Here is a 21,924-nt window from a genome sequence, read left to right on the forward strand (position 1 = left end):
TTTGGTCAAGATATGTTTTGACTTGAGTACGTTTTGACTGTAAATCTTTGGAAAGACTATTCTCACGGCCACAGTGTGCACACAGTAGAAACTATCCCTACAGCGACTTGTCAATGCGTTAGGGACGAGTTTAAAATATTCCGAAATGTATAAACTCAGCTATGTAATTCAATTAAATCTAATCAGTCGCAAAAATGAGCACATTTTGCAATACAGGCACGCGACAGCCGTACGAATAATGGGCACTGAGTTTGTGTGAATAGTCGTTCCAGAGGAGCTATACGGCAGCCGTGCCAATAGTCTTGCCGTTAAAATGCACGGCGACCTTACGAATAGCCTCAATCTTCCCAGTGTTCATTGCATTCTAACAATACAATTACGAGAGTTCAAGGATTAGTGTAGCGGACCATTTCGGAAAGCCTCGCTAATCATTGCTTGTTAATATTACGCAAAGAGCTGCGGTACTCCACGAAAAGAAAGTACAACACTAAAGTTGTCAGGGAAGAGGCACTTACAACTGACAACATGTTTACAGTGGCTAATATCTTCGCATTTCTTGTTGGACGAAACAGACTCGTTCCTTCTGGTATAATGTATACATATTGTTATGAGTCTTAGTTGTTTTTGACCTTTCTCACCCCGTGTTGATATTTGAGTGATATGCTATAGAGCATTACCAATCGAAGATAAAAGTGTTAAATCAAAATGTTTCAAAACCTTGCATTAGTGGCGTAGGGTAGTCACTTTAAAAAGGGACAGGTATAAATTAATACTTCCACTATTTGCCCCAAACCCCACCCACCCATCATTTGCGGTACATAGAAACACCGAAACGCACCGAAACACCGGAACGCATTGAAAACACCGAAAAGAAATATATACGGATCAGGGTAAAAAAGGACCAGTACCGAAAGGGCCCATGGCCAAATGGGACTACTGTTGAAAAAGCCCAGTCCAAAGAGACTTGACCTCAAAAGGCCCATTTGTTTTTCTAGGGTAGATCACAAAAAATAAGAAAAGAATGTTGAAACATAGTGTTGCAACACATGATTAAATATGTGACTATCAGAAAGTCTCATACGTCACATGAGAACAGATTAATTTGTTTGAATCAGCTCTCTATTTTCAAACTGATTTTCAAAACTGCATACGCCATCAGTCCACTGTTTGATTGCTAATAAATTGATATTTTTAAATGCCCACATTTCTTATTTATATATTTTGATCATGTTCAGTTTTCATATTAATAAGATTTATAATATGATTTTATGATTGGTTTTGTGATGCAGTTTATATAAACATGTGTATACTTGAACAGGTTGGTCCAGCTTCAACCACGTAGACCACATGATCAAAAAATGTAATGTTCATGGGCCATGCATGCTGATTTGCATTGTAATTATAGAACTAAGTACTGTATGAGCATGGGCTACACAAAAGATTCCAGTGGGACACATTTGGCCACCCTGTGCTAGATTATTGTTCATTATGACTTGTTAATTACTTAGTATATTTTCTGAAACGAATTATATATATATACGTCTTTGTGTATTAAACCCATTTCTGGAACTATTTAGTATCCCGTACTCTTACTCAAATAGAAGAAAAAAATGGTGAACGAAAGACTGTTGATATGCTTGAAAGCATACATTAGTCAGCTAGCGGTGTACTATGTACTATTAATACATTTAATGTACATACTAGTAATGGTAATCAGTATGGAAAATGTAACTACTCTGAATCGTGCACAAACAACTTTTGTTTTGATATAAATACTGAAATAAGTAAGGAAATTATTTACCACGCCATTCTTGCACTTTTCTTTGCATTTAGACCATTAAAATAATTGTGCATAATTCATGATGGTTACACTTAAGCTATGCAGCTGTTTTACTTGTTGGTTGGTGCAATCCCGGAACTTCAGATAACAAGAAAACTGTAACTGTTAATAACCACAGTATAATAATCAACTTAATAAATCATCAATAGATATTTATTATTAATAGCTCAAACAGTAAACTCTTGTATACATTGTAATACAGGCTGTTAATATAAAATTTATTTACTTTCAAAACTGTTGCTAAAATATGCACAATTTCCAGCTCTTTGTTAATTTGAGTTGCATCACTTGCAGTAAAGAAAGCAAATATTAATGTATTATATAACTATTATTAAATTTCACAGATATGAATTATACATACACAAAAAATATTCGCTATGGTATATACAATATAAATGAATTGCATTTCATTGTTTTCATTGCATTCTGATATTTTGGTGTATTTCTGCGTTTCTATGCACCCCCCCTCATTTGCGTAGGAAAATCTTTTATGGCATTAATATATTAACATTTGCAGACTTTCATCTTTTTAATAAATTTTAGCTATAATATTCACACACTGTCCAGTTTGTTGGTACGCCAATACTGATTTCAAAAATGAAAAGTATAAAGTATATAAAAAATTGCACATCACTTAGTTATTTTGTTCTTTGATATCTAACATGACCATCACCTAGGGTCCCAAGTGATACAGTGTATGATGTATGACGTTATTTATATTTTTGTGCTATGTCTTACTGACAGTGTATGATGTATCACATTATTTATATTTTTGTGCTATGTCTTACTGACAGTGTATGATGTATAATGTTATTTATATTTTTGTGCTATGTCTTACTGACAGTGTATGATGTATCACGTTATTTATATTTTTGTGCTATGTCTTACTGACAGTGTATGACGTATCACGTTATTTATATTTTTGTGCTATGTCTTACTGACAGTGTATGATGTATCACGTTATTTATATTTTTGTGCTATGTCTTACTGACAGTGTATGATGCATCACGTTATTTATATTTTTGTGCTATGTCTTACTGACAGTGTATGACGTATCACGTTATTTATATTTTTGTGCTATGTCTTACTGCCTTGTGTAGCATGTGCTCATGTTGACTGCTATCAGAATGAACATCTAAATTTTCAGAATGCTGAAATGTTTAAATTATTGATAAATATCTTGAACGAAACAAAGCTATCAAAATGCTTTCTTCAGTATTGGTCTGTTTTTATTGATTTCATTAAATTAACATTTTTCATTCTAATCTGATTTTGGCATTCTCAGTTTCTATTGTATTCCATCCATTTATTGATTTCGTTAAAGGAACACTTTTCATTCTAATCTGACTTTGGCATTCTCAGTTTCTATAGTATTCCATCCATTTATTGATTTCGTTAAAGAAACACTTTTCATTCTAATCTGACTTTGGCATTCTCAGTTTCTACAGTATTCCATCCATTTATTGATTTCGTTAAAGAAACACTTTTCATTCTAATCTGATTTTGGCATTCTCAGTTTCTATAGTATTCCATCCAGCTGAACAGAACAGGAAAATACTTCCATTTGCTACTGTCAGATTTTGATTCCATCAGGATAAAGATATTAACGTATGTATAATTATTTAGATTTAAAGTTGTTGAAGAGTTGATATTGGCTGCCAAATGTGTTAGATATGACTGAAAATGTTACCTCTTGGACTCCTGTCAGTTGACTAAGGAACATGCTACACAAGGCTGATAATTTAAGTATTTGGATGTAGCACCAAAACAAAAATATGTGATATGTTTTACGTTGTAGGACCACAAATCACATAGAATAAATATAAAGGAGGAACTTCTGCATACAAATGTTCAAAGAGATTCAATGACAACATTTTTGAAATTATCAAAGATGGTGAAGTACATCACATCTGTTGCTTGAAAACAGAGTCACCCATGCAAATATGTTGACCAAGTTACTATAAAACTCCCATTTGATTCAAAACACCAACAAGTTGATAGTGCTTGGGACCCCTGGCAACAGTCTGGTTTGATTTCTGTGTCAATAACATGTGCACCATATCCTGTATCATATTTGTCAATACTGGAAATAGTAGTAGTGTATTACAATGCTCATCCTTTAGCATCTTCAGTGGGAATCAGTAGATACAGTGGAATCAGTAGATACAGTGGGAATCAGTAGATACAGTGGAATCAGTAGATACAGCAGAATCAGTAGATACAGTGGGAATCAGTAGATACAGTGGAATCAGTAGATACAGTGGAATCAGTAGATACAGTGGGAATCAGTAGATACAGTGGAATCAGTAGATACAGCAGAATCAGTAGATACAGTGGGAATCAGTAGATACAGTGGAATCAGTAGATACAGTGGAATCAGTAGATACAGTGGGAATCAGTAGTAGATAAAGTGGGAATCAGTAGATACAGTGGAATCAGTAGATACAGTGGGAATCAGTAGATACAGTGGAATCAGTAGATACAGTGGGAATCATTATAGCTATGCTGTTGTAATGCACATATAACTATGATGTATAAGATGGCATCAACCTCATACATATATGGGCATTGCATTCCTTAGTGCCTTCCTCAAGACATTCCAGGACTGAATATGGCAAAATGTTCAGTCAGTTATTTTCTTTAAAGATTTCAGCTCACCTTAATCCCCCCTTCTCAAAGTGCTTTTGGAATTATCTGCCAACAATTCTTGCTGAGGCTTCCAACTTGGCATCTTTCTATGTCACACCATAGTTGAGGTTGACTGCTGCAGTGAAATGTGTAGATCTAGGTGACATTGTCATCAAGTCAGTTTTCAAGGGAAAGTGACCAAGTGAAATAAGAATTGGTTACGTAACATGTCCTATTTGTAATCACCATAATTTGAGCTTATATTAGTTTATTATGAGACAAATCATAGTAAATCGTAATGTTGGAGAAAATAAATTGTCTCCTTATAGAATCCAAACAATTGGAACTAGATAAAAATTCATCCAAAATATTTTGTACACTGTGTAAAGCAACTTCCATATGCCACACTGCCTGGTTTAGGCAAATTAATTGATTTTTTTAAATGAGAGATATGCTCTAACCTCCGACCCTAACTTAACCTTACAGTTATCAAACACAGCTTGGAAAACATCAATTGGAATTTGGACAACTTATTTTAAGACAAAATGCGTAGTTTTAGCAAAGAAAATTATGATATTATCCAATGTTAAAGAAGTATTACACAACTTTGTTTTCAAAGGTTTTAAACAGGTACAGGCATAAGTTGCACAATAACACACTTTTGGTTGGGTGGAGTCTAGTCCAACTGAAAAAACAAAAAGACCAATTTTTTCGCCACATTGCATATAATGTCATTAATAAAAGAAAGAAGAAAGAATGATCTTTTATATAATGAAAAACTGATCTTCATGTTATTTTGGCATATACTTAAAAGAAATTAGGAGTGATATGAGTAATGAAGACTTGTTGGCATCTTTACATAGGCTCTGGTTAAAAACAAAGTCATCACCATGAGACTTTATTGGGTTTGGGATGACTTCACTGAAAAACATAGTCATCAGCATGAGACTTTATTGGGTTTGGGATTACCTCACTGAAAAAACATAGTCATCAGCATGAGACTTTATTGGGTTTGGGATGACCTCACTGAAAAGCAAAGTCATCAGCATGAGACTTTATTGGGTTTGGGATGACCTCACTGAAAAACAAAGTCATCAGCATGAGACTATTGGGTTTGGGATGACCTCACTGAAAAACAAAGTCATTAGCATGAGACTTTATTGGGTTTGGGATGACCTCACTGAAAAAACATAACTGGTATTAGCCAGTACAAATTTGTATATCAGTGTTTTATCTACAGATGACTTTACGTAAGTCATTTGACTCATCAAGGCAAAAATGAGAGAGTAAAAATCCAAACCTATGAGTTCTATTCAAGCCAATGATCAGTCTTCAGTAGTCTAAAAAAAAAAAATTACATTATTTAAATACACAACACAAATATCAGTTATATAATGTAACTAAAGCCAATAAGGCAGTTCCCTTGCCAGAAGCATCTGAACATTATATATTTGTTAAAAAATCTTGTTGACAGTTTCATGTCATCAGATATAATCTGAGCATATATGACAAGGCGTTTATTGTTGGCTATTTTAGTGATTTCACCTGCCGTTGCTGTCACAAATGATGAATTTTGCAGGTCACGTATAAGGCAATCCTCAGTGTTTGATAGGCTCTCCAGTAACTCTGAACAGGTAGTAGCCGAGTCACACTGAATGGCAGAACTCTTCAGAATGCCATTGGCATCAATTTCTTTAGTCATTAAGTCATGTATTAAAATTAAGAAGAGATTTGTATGTTAAAAAAGTGTTTGGAAGAATGTTTTTGCAAAACTGCCTTCAAATCTGCCTGGTGTTGTGGACCTTCAGTCAGCAGTTTGTGTTCTGGCAACCCAGCATGCCTTACAAGTGTACTGTTCTGAAAGTTATTGTCTTTTGCACATTTGGTCATGGTGGTTTTTTTTAGCCTCTGTACATATATGGCAAAGCATAAAGGCATCTTCACTATCACATTCTTCACTCAAGTTAACTTCTTTTTGACAATGTAGCCAGATGTATGTTTTCAACTATTGCTGCACAAAATTACGTTTTAGCTTACAAATAATTATTACCTCATCTTTAGATGATGAAGGCTCCACTGGTTTCATAACAATACTATTATCATCGGTTGGTTGTAAACATGGTCCAAATAATAATTTCGTTTGTTTCGGATCTATTTTAAATTTTTTTGCTGTGGATGTCATTTTCAGTTGAACACTGACAATGTCTTGGAACAACTTAAGGCAATCAATGGAAATTGTTGGTTTGTTGCATGACAAGTATGCACATAAAATAATAGTTACTTGTGAGAATCACTTTAAAATCATGTATTTATTTTCCACCTCTTTCTTGTGTGTGGTGATTATATGGTTCTAACATCCTGTTGCTACAAATGATATTAGTGTTACAGGTCACATAAGGTCAGCTCCAGTCTCCACATTCAGTTGTAACCCTATGTATTATGATAACATTAGCGTAAGTTACTGATGTGCACATGTTTCCCCTGTTTGGGAGAGCTGTAATCTGGCCAATAAAGTAGTTAGACCAAACCTTTATTTTGTGTTAATAAGCAATCATAACATTGGGGGGTGTCAGTTTACGTATTGCTGATGATTTTTGTGCGTCAGATCGGAAAAGTCTGCGTATTTGACACATGGGTAGATAAAACACTGGTATATATTGTATCCAGTTAAAGTTGCTTGTAATGAATGATTTTGATTTAACTTTGAGTATGTCTACGTTCTATTCACTACTTTGTGGCAATATAGACATTTTCATGGTTCTCCCTCATAAAAACACTGTTCATGAGAGTCATGTTAGTGACATAAATGAGACCACATTGTGTTATAATGTTATTATAAGTGAGACCACATTGTGTTATAATATTATTGACATGTTATAATTGAGAACACATCATGTTTTAATATTAGTGACATGTTATAAGTGAGACCACTTATATTATAATATTAGTGACGTTATAAATGAGACCACGTGTATTATAGTATTAGTGACATGTTATAAGTGAGACCACATTGTGTCATAATATTAGTGACATGTTATAAATGAGGCCACCTTTATTATAGTATTAGTGACATGTTTTATATGAGACCACCTGTATTATAAAGTTAGTGACATGTAGTAAGTAAAACTACATGTGTTACAATATTAGTACATTTAACATGTTATTTGGGAGACCACATGTGTTAGATACATGCTAAGTTTTTTTGGGCCAAATCAGGCAGATGAGTGTTCCTAGTCAAGCAGATTGGGTCCAAATCAGGGAGATCAGTATTCCTACTCAGGGAGACTGGGTCTAAGTGTGGGAGATTAGCATTACAATGAGTTTTGTCATAAATTTAAGCACAAAGTGAACAACGTAATGAAACTAAGGAAATTAACTACAGTGAATAATTGTTACTCAACTTTATTAATTTTCTTATGCTATTTTCTTAGTCTTGCAAAAAAATAATTTAAGAGCTTTCTCAAGAATCAGTAAGTGCTTCAAAAACCTGTGACCTACTGGTACCTCAAACACTCAAACTTTTTTTGTTTTCAACATGGGCTGTCTTTCAGTATTGTAGAAAAGCTCTTTTGCTGCAGTACAAAAATTATTTGAAGGTCTGAGTTCAAAACAGTCACACTTAACATTTATAGTACACAATATTAATGATGATTGTTTTTCCACATACATTTCTATGGTGGTTTCCCTGAATCTTCCTTAACATGCTGAAACAGTGTTCAGTTTCAACAATGTCAGGGTTGAGATAGCCAAGGGTCTGGTCATGAAATAGAAACTTAACTATCATCTTTGCTGTAACTTGTTTACAGAATAACATCACACTCCTGAAGAAGCAGCTCAGCTGTGCTGGAGAAGTTTCAACCAGGATGCTGTCATTTGCCTCACTTTAGGCACATGATACGATGATTTTTCATTGCAGTGTGTTACATATTTTTCAAGATCATTTTTCCCTTACTAGAAATGTTCAGATGTGTGTCACAAGTTGTGCAGTACACAAAGCTTTGTCCCTTTTTCACTGTGTTATAGACGTTTAAATTGTCAAACCAAGTACTGTTGAACTTGCATAGTTTTTTTCTGATGGTGTATTTTCCTTTGGATTCTTTAGTGTATGTTTCAGTATTGTACCACAATTATTATATTTCCAAATAGATGAAAAAGTGTTTTATACTTTTCAAGTTGCCTACAAGCTGTTATGCAAGACACATTGCACAATACTGAAATATTGACGAGTAAAACAACTTATGTTTGTACAATAAATGAGTCATTGTGTGTTAGATCTGTGACTTGATTGGTTGTTAGGTCAATAACTACATGATTGATAGATTACAAGAGTTTTAAAAATCCACTGAATGTTGTTTAAGCTGGAAATACGTATGCTTGGCAGATGTTGCTTTAGCCCGAAATACCTGTACTTGGCAGATTTTTTATTACTTGGAGTGTTTTTCAGCAAATCAATTGATCAAAGGATGCAGTCTAAAATCAAAAGACTACCTGACAATCTGGGAGACTTGGCATGTATGGTGTTATAATATTAGTGACATGTTATAAGTGAGACCAAATTGTGTCGTAGTATAACACAAAGCACATGAAACCACAATCTATTTGATTCTCAGCATTATAAATTTACATTAAGTGAGATAAATTCAATAGTTCTTTCTGGGTAAATAGAATAATCTAAGTAGCTTTATGCAAACAGACGTCAAGGTTTTCATAATGAGCATTGTTTTCTATGTTTTCAAGTTATTATTTTGTTCATGCTTTATGTCCTTTAGAGGGATGCCTTTTTGATCAAAAACATACATTTATAAAAAGTAATAAATAATGTCACTAATTGTAATAAAAAAGAATATTTTAATCCATTCCCTAAAAATGAATCTAACCTTTTAAATCAGAATATATTAAGGATATAAAATATACTGTATTTATATGCATTGAAAGTTATATTCCTTTCCTTGGACTGGTAGAATTGAAGTATATATTTTTATTGCCACAGGACACCTTGGTTCATCAAGATTTGTCCACACCACGTTGATGAATTCTGGTCTTATCGAGATGGTGAAATCTATTATTCCGCCACTTACTTACACCTCACACAAGGGAGATGCAGGTCGCATTGGTGTTATTGGTGGATCTCAGGAGTAAGATTGTATTGTGATGTAGTGGGTGGGGCTATTACCAATCTAAGCAGTGTATTAAAAAGTAGTATGTGGGCCTATTACCAGTCTAATCAGTGTATTAAAATGTAGTATGTGGGCCTATTACCAGTCTAATCAGTGTATTAAAATGTAGTATGTGGGCCTATTACCAGTCTAATCAGTGTATTAAAATGTAGTATGTGGGCCTATTACCAGTCTAATCAGTGTATTAAAATATAGTATGTGGGCCTATTACCAGTGTAATCAGTGTATTAAAATGTAGTATGTGGGCCTATTACCAGTCTAATCAGTGTATTAAAATGTAGTATGTGGGCCTATTACCAGTCTAATCAGTGTATTAAAATGTAGTATGTGGGCCTATTACCAGTCTAATCAGTGTATTAAAATGTAGTATGTGGGCCTATTACCAGTCTAATCAGTGTATTAAAATGTAGTATGTGGGCCTATTACCAGTCTAATCAGTGTATTAAAATATAGTTGGGTTGCCTGTTATCAGTCTAATAAATGATTGAGAATCTAGGGGGTGGGCTTATTTTTAGTCTAATCAGTGTATTAAAATATAAGGGGTGGGCTTATTATCCAACAAATATCACAAAGTTAATAAATGGTTGGAAAAGGGGTGGGGTGTGCATGTTGATCATCAAGAATGAGCTTAACTTTGGATAAATACAAGTATTCATGTTGTCTTTCTAATTTTTTAATAACTCACTTTAAAACATTTAGTTCACTTGTTCAGGTAAAAAGACAATTTGGCTACACTTTCTAAATTCAGTCCATAAGGCAAATCCGGGGCAAAAGGTACAATAAATGTATATTCCTTCTAATCACATATTAAGTCATATTAGTTAAATATATTTCATTCTGCAGTTTTAACGTAAAAAAAAAAATAATTGTGTGCTAGTATCTTCATAATTTCATTATTTTGAGGGGGATTTTGTTTGTAAACCACTCTGTTCCTTATTTTGTCATCTTTGTTCATTATGATATTATGTTACGTTATCTAAAGTGAATGATGTCATAGTCCTTTTACAGTCAAGGCTAACTATGAGAAAACTGTCTACATGTAGTTCTATTTTTTAAATGGGATATTTAAAATAATAGGTGTGATTCATTTAATAACTTTAATTAGTTTTAATAATAATTTTTTTAAATACAAATTACAGATATCAAACAATTGAACGTTATAATGTAAACCTTATAAGTAAGATGATTTTTAATAGATAGTATTACTTTATGCAGCCTTTGAAAAAAGATATAGAGTCCTAATCTAATAAACAAAGGGTTCCGAGGAAAGAGTACGATAATAATCCATGTATTCCATTTTTTTCACTGCTTTTCATGATATGTCATTACTTTTTTTTCATAGCTACACTGGGGCTCCATATTTTGCAGCTATTTCCAGTTTGAAACTGGTAAGTGAAATTATATTTTTTTTTCTTTCAAGTACGATCTTTTAAACACATTGTACAGTATTTATCCCACCTGGGAAGCATGGGCAGAACATGGGTGTCACTTTTCTGGCAGAAGTGTCTTGGTTGTTGTTGTTGTTGTATAGTTTAATGCCATTTTTCAGCACAAGATAGGCTATACATGGCGGCCAGTATAATTGGTTGAGGATGAACCCTGGAAAACCCCGGGAAGAACCACCGACCCACGAGAAGCTACTGACAGGCTTTCTCATGTACCCACGTTAGAAGTGTCTTGGTTGGAGTTAGGATAAATCTTATGTGTTTGCACTTGGTTCATTTTATTAGACACTGTTGCTTGTACAGCCATGAAAGTTTATTGGTATATCCATCATGGAGGGTACTGGTCATCACCTGCAAAGTATGATACAGTGACTTATTTTAAACACTCCAGAGACTTTGCTGAGTATTTGAAAAATGTTTGAGTAGACCAGGTGAGATATCACATTTTGTGAACTTTGTGTGTCACACTTTATTTGTAAGATTTTTCTTGCTTGAAATTGTCATCTTATGGCCGGTACAGTTATTTTCATTCCAAAGTGGAAATTACTCTAGCACACAACATCGTTATTATAAGGTGTAACCAGATATATGTCAGTCCCAGGTGTAATGTATTTATTTACTCAACTTTATACAAGAGTACAGAAAACTTAAACATCTTTCACTCAGATACTGCTAGCATCACTTGATTGAAAGCCCTGTCCTGGCATGAAGCTTTACTGTATATATATTCATATAAATTCGTATTGTGGTTTTGTCATAAAGCATAAAGCTTTACTGTATATATACTCATATAAATTAGTATTGTGGTTTTGTCATAAAGCATAAAGCTTTACCATATATATGCTCATAAAAATTAGTATTGTGGTTTTGTCATTTTTTAGCACATGAAAGGTTGTACATGGTGGCCAGTATATTTAATGGAGGTAGAACCTGAGAAAACCCCAGGAAGATCCACTGAACCACAGAAATCTACTGGCAAGCTTTCTCACATACCCACGGTTGGCCAAGTCAAGACTCGAGCTCACCTAGAAATGGGTGATATGTTTGTGATTTGTAATGTTGAGCACGTTAGAACACTCGGCCCCCATTCAAGTCCAGTCCAACTGCTAACAACATAGACCTTGATCTCCCATTGCATAAAGCACTAGCAGATCAGAGCTTATATTGTTTGTTCTACTGATTACTCATAACAAACTGCATAGACCCAGGTCTGTCAGTGCATTATGTGATGGCAGATCTGGGTCTGTGCACTTTGCAGTTGGATCCAATTTATAGGTGAGTTTTGTTACCTAAATATCTGCCAGGTTAATTTTGTATCAGTTTTTTACTCCATTACAGTAGTTTGAAAAACTTACATTGAAATTACCTAAAATAGGCTATTTGGCTGTATGACTCTTGTCCATTCATAGTCTGTGAAAGATGTTTAAAGTGGAATTTTTTTAATTTGAAATCTCACAACAAACCACGTTTCATTGTTACTTTTCTGCCCATGCTAAACGATGTGAAAGAAATTGGATAAACATTTCAAACAAAGAACTACATGTATAATTTTATGATTAAAACAAATATTGGCAGTTTTAATACCTCATTATGCAAATTTGCAATAGCTGAATGTATGAGTTGTGCATGAGGAATGTAGAAATAGAGGCCCGTTCATCCAAAGACAAGGCAGTTTCTGCAACCTAGCTTTAATTTTCTGTGTTCTGTTTATCTTAAACCTCACATGTGGCTTCCTTTGGGTACAGGAAGAAGCCGATAAATTCTGATGTTGCTGAGTCAGTAGCTGAAAATGTGATTTTCCTTTCTGAATTATAAGACAAATTTTCTTGCTATAATTATCATCAAACTTCATTAATAGGCTCTACATTGGCAGGGGTTGTTCCCTATTGATTCTGAGGCTTTACATTGGCAGGGGTTGTTCCCTATTGATTATGAGGCTTTACATTGGCAGGGGTTGTTCCCTATTGATTCTGAGGCTTTACATTGGCAGGGGTTGTTCCCTATTGATTATGAGGCTTTACATTGGCAGGGGTTGTTCCCTATTGATTCTGAGGCTGTACATTGGCAGGGGTAGTTCCCTATTGATTCTGAGGCAGAGATGCGAAAGGTCAAGGTCTCTAGAGTCAGCATTCTAATTTATGGTGTTTCTGCTTGGTAAGTCGTGTTTCCAGATCCATTTGTTGTTGTTGTAGGGTTTAATGCCATATTTCAGCACAAGATAGGCTATACATGGTGGCCAGTATAAACGGTGGAGGAAGAACCCGGGAAAAAACCCGAGAAGAACCACTGACCCATGAGAAGCTACTGGCATGCTTTCTCACATACCCACATTGGCTGACCCTGAGACTCAGACCAATGCAGACAGAGGTGAAATGGTGAGCACTTTAGACCACTAGGCCACTCGGGGCCCCAGATCCATTTGTCATCAAGCATCACAGATACTCTTCATTTGAACAGAGACAGCTTGCTACTGAGTCTGAAGTCTAGTAGTCACTATCAGATTTATTTTGAGATGGAATTGTTTGGTTCCACAGTAAAAGTTAAACTTTTTCTCAAATTTCCAGCTCTCACATATTTGTCAACCTAATTGTGATTGTTGCATTACATTTAGGGAAGGGTAGCTTCCAGTTGAGTTCATGATCAATAGATTAAGGTCAAGATGGGAAATTGCAAACTTACGTTAAGTTTACATTTGTAAATAGCTTTGATTTGGCTGGGAGAAGCATCTGTTATTCAGGTGGTTATATCTCAGTTTACCTTTCTTTCACATCTATAGTAAACACATGATTCAAGTTCTAGTCGAATTATAATAGGAATATGGAAATCATATTTTAATTAATGTTAATTATTCCATGTTATTAAACAAAAGTGAACCAGACTGTTTTGCTGAAGTACGTATACATGTGACAGAGAGCATTGCAGTTCTGGAACTGTATTGCTGATAGATGTTTCATTCAAATTTTTAACTGATATTCTCACCTAGATTTAAATCTTTAGTTTTGTATTATTTGCAAGTTGTATTGTATAGATGAAGATTTGCAATATGGGGGGAATCTGTTGATAGTTTTAGACCAGCATGTGATCTTTGGCAGATTTTAAACCCATGTATGCTTCCTTGTTATAGATATGAGCTGCATACAAAATCACTTTTATTTTCAAATTTAAGTTTCACTTCATGTCAGTTGTATCAAATGTTCTTACAGTTTATATGAAGTACTGTCATGGCTCATGTTAGCATAGATTGACTTTCGAGGTAGAGTTACTGGAAGCACTGAGACAAAATCTTCTACCTTATATATGCAGCCGCATGCTCTTGTATGTGTCAGAATTACTGATTGAACCCAGGACTGCATGGATATAGTGTTGCCATTGCACCATCCATGCCTCTTTTATTTTCTTCATAATAGGAATCCTATACTGATGAACAAGCATATTGATAAAAAAATGTAATGTTTTCAGGGAGCAGACTTGTCTCATGTTTTCTGTGCAAAAGATGCTGCTTTGGTAATCAAGTCCTACAGTCCCGAGCTTATCGTCCATCCAGTTCTGTAAGTAGTACTGATTTACCTTTAACTGTACATAACCACCATCCAAGTGTAGATTCAGATTGACTGTTGCTTGAAGCACTGGTAGGTTAAAGTCTATGCAGTTTGATGGAAATCATAAGAACAAGATGGTATGATCTGTAATGCTGTCAGTATATTATACTGTTTGCAATTGCATGCAAGTTAATCATAAGCAGGTATGATATCTGCATTCATTGCCTCTCCTTGGCCACTTTTACCAGAATGTCACAGTTCACACATGGCTTGTGTTGCAAATGGTCAGGGGTCCACTGATATTACCAAAGCAATGGTCAACCAACAGTAAATAGCATTAGTACTGTATATACTCATTTATTAGTCTACCCTCATGTGTTAGGGCTTCAAAAGGCCAATTTCTGTTGTCAGATCTGTCGGAAGACCTGTGGTGACTTGTCGTCAGTGGCTCAGAGTTGCATTTTGGAACAATAAACAAGTTAAACTGGATACCGTATTTGCCAGCATTTTGCAAAATTAGGTTAAACTGGTTACCGTATTTGCCAGCCTATAAGTCGCTATGGAGTACAAGTCTAATTAGCACATTTGGCAAATTTTCCATCCTTCATCCATATATAAGTTGATGCCAAGTATAAGACGAGGCCCAATTAATACTTTGGATTGTCTTTTTCACTTCGTTCCACACAGCATCACAAATTTTATCCTATCTGTATAACTCGGTAACCTTTCCAGTCAGGATCATTAATGTAACCAAAATTACCAAATTTGTTTCACACAAAGTATTTAAAATGTATTACATACTTTTAGCTACATATAATAATGCTGACCTGAAAATGTATTGAGTTACAGATAGGATTAACTCGCGATGCTTTGCGGAATTAAACTATAATAACTTCCTGTTTCTTAAATCTTAAAAGTATCACTGTATGCTATTTCAGATTACCAGCAATAGAGAAATGGCACCATTAATGCTAAAATGCTTTTTCCACAGTTTTGGTGGGTAAGAGAGATACAGAGATAGTGATTCATATGTATTCATTTGCATTGTTCTTGCTCCTCGTGATCAAAATAAAATATGGTCTGATATATGAGAGAAAGAGATATTTCATCTCTTCCGGGTTTTCTTTGTTTTTGTTGTTGTTTTACCTTCTTGCCCCCATTTAGCTGAAGCTTTTTGTCAAAGAGAGCAAACATTAATAAATTAAACAGTAAATGTAAACTCCATTTAGGTTAAATCCTAAGAATAACCATTTCACATGCTGTCTAATTTTCTTTGCAAGTATCATGACCTCTGCATTCCCAACAAATAAAATTCCTTTTTAAAGTGCATGTGCTCTTCCTGTACGTAGGCGGCAATTGTTTTATGATCTTCGCTCTTGCTAGATGTTACTTTAAATTGCTGTCAGTTACATTGGCAAGTTCAAAAGCTGTCACTGGCTGAGAAATTTACATGAGTAACCACCTGGCATTTCCTTTCATCATACGGTATGGTATTCATAATACCCATGAATAGCCTCATTTCACTATTGGTAGCCTCACTAATCTGATTGGTCTGCCAAATCTTGACCTCAAACAGGTGCTAGCTTGGAATGACTGAATACAGCTGTAGCATATTTAATTAACATGTAATTATCACTACAAAGCCATGTGTGGTTTTTGGATAATGGAAGTGGCAACAAAAACTATAAGGAATTGCTTACCTAGTGGTATTAATTGATAACGGAATATGTACCGCACTTGTACACAAGTAAAATCAGTCGTCAGGTAAGTGAACAATACAGATTTACAATTGTGTCAGGATGCATGGGGTTTGTATTGGATCCAAATCCTTATAACACCACACCATTACCAGCCATCCAGCCATCACCAACCATCCATCATTGGAAGACCTTTTGAGAAGACAGCTCAGCCAACTAGTTTGTCGCTTGCATTTCCAACTCATTGGGGGGTGTTCTGCATATTTAGGCAGTCCATTTGGCGTAAGTCTCTTCGCATGTCCGAGTATGGTCCTAGGGCCTATAAATGAGGATGATTATTGTCTGTACCAGAGCCATTGGATTCAGTGCACAATAAACCTGCACCATCACCAGCCGTTGAGCTGTCACCAGCCATTCCTATATGGGGACCCTTCTTGTTGAATCAGACCAGCCAACTGATTTACAGGGATCTTAGTGACGGATCTGCCTATATAACCTTACCATCTGTCCAGCCATCCAGGCCTTTGGAACGGCTGGTACTGGTGATAGTCAAACCATTCTCTATACCACCAGCTTCCAGGCCAATCATTTGTCGGGCAAAGCAACAGTTCTGGCAGTGCTGTAATTATGTATGTTCACTGCTTGTCCACAAGGGAGAGCTAGTTATGTTTTCATAGAGATGGAATTGAGTCTTCAAAGCCACCTGATATGTCTTCTCCAGAGTTGCAAGTAGACCCAGATTGGGCCTTGACACACACTGAGTATGATGAAACTCCTTCACATCATGCTCAGATCTGACCATGGAACAGACTGAGGTTTAGCTTTCAAGTCACCTTCAAGTTCATTTAAGGGTGCTGGCTACTTCAGAATGCCCTCCACCCCCTACTGCTACTCAAGAGTATAGTTCTAAAGACGAGGAGGAAGAGACACCATCTGTCAAGTTCGTCCCCAGTCGGTTAGACTTAAGGTAACATATACCTTTAGTACTGATCTCCTTGCACTTGACAAGAATATAGCAGTTGTTTGTGTGTCTGCATCTGTTTTCCAGTGTGGACAAAATGTGCTCCATACCAAGTCAGAGATGGTTCAGGATGTCATTGCTCCTTCTTCATTGTGTGATTTGGCTTCATTGGCACTTTTCAGATTCATGGAGACACCTGGTAATAGCCACACTTGGGAGGTGATGGCCAATATTGGTAGGATATTTACCAGGGCTGTTCATCATACAATGGCCAGCACTTGGATGGCTTCACTCAACTTATGCCTGATATGACATGTCACTCGAACCTTGTCAGACTCTTGCTTTCTGAATGACCCTGTTTGGGTCTCCATTGTCTTTGGAGGAAAAAATGAGGAAGTTTTGAGGCTGGCGGCTCAGGAACTGTCCCTCTACCTTGCCACTCAATCCACACAGGCATTTGGAACCACTCAGCCCCCCATAAGCATTAAGAGATGTTAAGTGGACTTGGGACAGGGTATCTTCTTATTCACATGTGAATCAGTATCGATCCTTAGGAAAGAATTAGACGGAGGTGATAAGAAACCAAATTTCAGGCTCACTTGATCTCCCAATTCTTTCAGAATTGGAGGTGGGGTTGATCTGGGTCATTTTGGAGGGGCTTCAGGTTTAGTTAATCAACAACTACCTCCCATCTCCTCTCCCTTCATCACAGATGCACTGTCAGGTTGGGAGAAGGATGCCTTTTAACAACAAGAGATATGGTTGCTCATAAAAAAAAGGAAACAGGCAGTGGAAATTGTGCAAGAGCCACAATCCCCTGGGTTTTATTCAAGGCTGTTTCTTATTCAGAAAGCGAGTGGCAGGTTGAGACCCATCATCCACTTTAGTCACCCGAGCCAATTCATTGCACCTCCAGATTTCAAGATAAGGATTGTGAGATCAGTCTGCCTCTCCATATGAAGTGACACGTATGTTGTCCGTCTTGATCTGACCGATGCTTATTTTCTCGTCTATCCACCCAGTGTCATGAACATTTTTCCGCTTTGCTTACTGTGACACAGTTTATTAGTTCAGAGTTCTTCCCATTGGCCTCAGCATCAGCCCTTGGGCTTGTACCCAAATTATGGATTGTGTTGTCATCCTGTTCTGATTGTCGTCGTCTACAGTGATGGCAGTATACCTGGATGACATCTTCCAGAAACACATGGGACATTTTTTCCTACTTCTAGGCAGGAATAATCTCTCTCTTTTAGATCATCTAGGCTTTCTATTGACCTAGGAAAAATTTTACCTCTGTCCATCCCAGCCTTTGTCCATCTTGGCGTGGGGTTCTTGACCAACATGAATCTGGTGCAGCATCCTTTTGTCCTTGTAATCAGAATAGTCCCACTCATTGAGTACAGTCCCAACAGGACTTGGAATTCATCGATAGAGTTCTAAATCCTTGATTGTCCAATGCAGCAGCAGCCTGGATCCCACTTGACTGTCTTTTTATGTGCTCCATGATGAAGCTAGCACAATGACGGAGAACCCATTTTCAAGTCCTCTTGATTAAACAGTCATGCTCACACATGAGGTAGGTTAATTCCTGTGCCAGTGGTATAATCCAGGTTGGCTGACCATGGGAATTCATCTGGAGAAGTCCCAAGTGGAAATAACGGTATGTACTGACACTGGTATGTATGGCTGGGGTGTCCACACATTACTGACCATCACTACTTCAGTGGGAGCCAGAGGAGTGCTTCAGTGGGAGCCAGAGGAGTGGTCTCTACACATCATTCTTCTAGAGGGGAAGGCTGTCATCTATGCCTTTTCACTTCTGGAAAGATTGACTCTCCAACATGGTCCTCATTCTGTCCAACATCTCTTTGGTGGTGACCTATTTCCTCAAATAGGGGCACTGACTCACCTGACCAGTGTGTTCTGATTTGTCAGTGCAACAATCTCCATATCAGTGTACAAATTAGATGCATTCCCAGCAGACTCAATGTCTGGGCTGACACTATGTCCAGTTCAAGTCCTTCATGCAGAATGATCTTTCCATCACTCAGTCTTCACATGGATCTGCACACATTGAGGGTGGGTGGGTCTGAACCTTTTTGAGGCAAGGTGGAATCACCAGTTACCCACCTTCATCTCTCCAGTCCCAGACCCAGCAGCTTGGGCCATGGATGCACTGTCAGTCAGTTGGGAGGGGTTGTGGGCATTTGCCTACCCTCCCATTGTCCTGATACAAAAATAACCCAAAAATCATGGAGTCAGAGATGCAAGATGTTTCTGGTAGCCCCTCTCAGATGGGGCAAGACCTGGGTCATAGGTTTACACAGGGAAGATTCCAGCCAACCTGAATCTTCTCTAGTAACCACAGTCACAGTTGTTCCATTCCTGCCTGGCCTGTCTTTTTCAGTGCCCATGGCTGTTATTAGAACAGCTTGTGAACAAACAGCTAAAACCTTCAATTTTGGAGAGACTTTTGAAAGCAGAAGACCTTAACTTATGAGGGAACATGGACTGGTATTAGACCAATACCATCAAGTGTGTCAATCCCTAAACTGTTTGACTTTTATCTCTGGCTCTTTGAGGAGAAACAGTTGGCCCCAATCTATATCAAAGGCTACCAACCCATGATATTGGACACATTTCAGCATCATGGCAGTCATGATTTTGGACATGATAAAATCCTATTGGATCTTTTAGACCATGTTTGGACTCACTGCACCAAAATCACTGTTCCAAATGGAACCAATCCAGGGTTTTAACATGGTGCAACTCTAATCAATTTTAACCTCTACTCCACACTTTGCTACAGTTACTACCGTAATGACTATGTGTCTTGGGACACTATAAGTCTTAGGACACCTTAAATTATTTTCAAAAGTTATTTTATTATGACCTATTTGGGACGCAAAATTATAGCAACTTTTTCATGTACTATAAGTCTTGGGACGCCTTCAACATTTGTTTGAAAAGTCAATAAATATAAATTTTCTTCTGTTTCCTTATTATTTCTACCCAGTTTAATTGTGTATAATTTGATCGATGACAAGAGTTGAGCATTAGCGGGTTGCTGTAAGCATTTACAACAGTAACCTATCCCTTTTAACTTCAGTATATTATGGTTTGTTTAAGCATTATTGCATTCGAATATTGTATCAATGTACCAGTAATTTGCCTTGAAAAAGTAAATACCTACCACGTTAAAACTGTGCTCCCAGTATGATAAGAATGAACAACAATATCGCTTGGTTCAACGCCTGCATTTAGTTAGCATGTTTACATCATGACATCACCACATGTACATGGAAGATTTTGACTTACACTTAATGAAGTACATCCTTTGGATTCGAATTATTGGCACTAAACTTTAATAATACCTACAAAATACAATAAAGAAGATTCAGAAATAACACTTTGAAAATAACTGTAATATCTGAACACTCAGACATAGTTTGCTTTGATGTAAGCGACCATAAATAAGTACCTGCTTACTTGGCGGCATTAATCGTGCTACTCAACTGATCAAGTGATCATACCTTAATTGATTGATAATGATTGTCAATGGTGAGTCAGTCCAATATAATTTTGTAGGGGCAAAATAATTTGCTACTGCTATTATGCTCAACCCACTTTAGATTTTATAACAATTAATTTGTGTGGATTCATGTTGCAGAACAAAAGGTTTACCAGTATTGCTGCCAAACAAAAATCCCACTTTTCACAAACCAGTTTCATTGTTTAAACAATTACCTGGTCCTCTGTGAGAAAACAAAAGACAAATCTGCTAATTATAAACACAAGGACATGCCGAAACAACCAGCTGTCCAATTCGATGGTGGAATGAATTCTCTGTTGAAAGTTATGAATTTGTGTTATGGTAAGTGGCAACACAAAACTTAAACATACCAATGATGATCAGTTGTGTGAATATACTGTATGATGTTTATGCGACTTGTATTATTAAAGATGTTTGTCATTTCATATAATTTACATCGCTTAGTTGGATCGCTTATATCGCTGAAAAATGATAATTCTTGAGTGCATAGGTCAAATTAAATAAAATAGCAATTGACATCTTTTTTAAATGTGATTTGGGAGAATGAGATTTGGTAAAAACAATGAATAAAGCAAAACTGCAACTAGTATTCTTGGGAATAAACAAGAATATACAATTTGCACCGTGTAAGTACTGCTCTGTACACTATATGCAATACCTGTCACCTGGTAAACTTAAAGCGCCCATGAATTTATTGACATTTTTATTTACCTTTATTTTATTTCATGTTGGAAAAATTGGAAAATATGCACACGAAAATAATAAAATAAAAACAGTCAAGGTAGTTTATAATAGTTTTTTGCCGTAGTAAATGAACAAGAGTTGGTCACTGGCACACTAGTGTGCCGATTTTGTCTCGACTTTTTTTTATGTCTATAAGTGTTGTTGGGACCCCGAAAATGCTATAATTTTTAAATGCTTATAAATCTTTAGACACAAAAAACAATAATTATTTTTTCATGTCCCAAGACATACAGTCATTATAGTGTCATCCAAGACATGATTCCTGATAGCTTTAGCTACCACATGCAGGGTAGGCATGCAGCAGGGCCTGTCAAACCGATCTCTCATCAGTTCAGATCAG

The 21,924-nt window shown here is 36.3% G+C and overlaps 1 protein-coding gene across 2 annotated transcripts in view; it reads left to right on the forward strand.

Moving 5' to 3' along the window:
- The first annotated feature begins 254 nt into the window (after nucleotides 1-254).
- Nucleotides 255-21,924, forward strand: part of LOC149800323 (ATP-dependent (S)-NAD(P)H-hydrate dehydratase-like) — a 269,318-nt gene continuing 247,648 nt past the window's right edge. The window contains exons 1-4 of one of the 2 annotated variants that reach the window (XM_089959915.1): nucleotides 255-586; nucleotides 9,459-9,603; nucleotides 10,988-11,033; nucleotides 14,550-14,638. In XM_089959915.1, coding sequence (XP_089816041.1) covers nucleotides 526-586; nucleotides 9,459-9,603; nucleotides 10,988-11,033; nucleotides 14,550-14,638 — 341 coding nt within the window. In that variant the 5' untranslated portion in view covers nucleotides 255-525. The remainder of the gene's footprint in view (nucleotides 587-9,458; nucleotides 9,604-10,987; nucleotides 11,034-14,549; nucleotides 14,639-21,924) is intronic. The other variant, XM_089959914.1, reaches the window with a different exon arrangement.

This window comes from Sinohyriopsis cumingii, chromosome 5 (assembly GCF_028554795.1).
Source record: "Sinohyriopsis cumingii isolate HCF-2022 chromosome 5, ASM2855479v2, whole genome shotgun sequence".
Lineage (NCBI taxonomy): Eukaryota > Metazoa > Mollusca > Bivalvia > Unionida > Unionidae > Sinohyriopsis > Sinohyriopsis cumingii.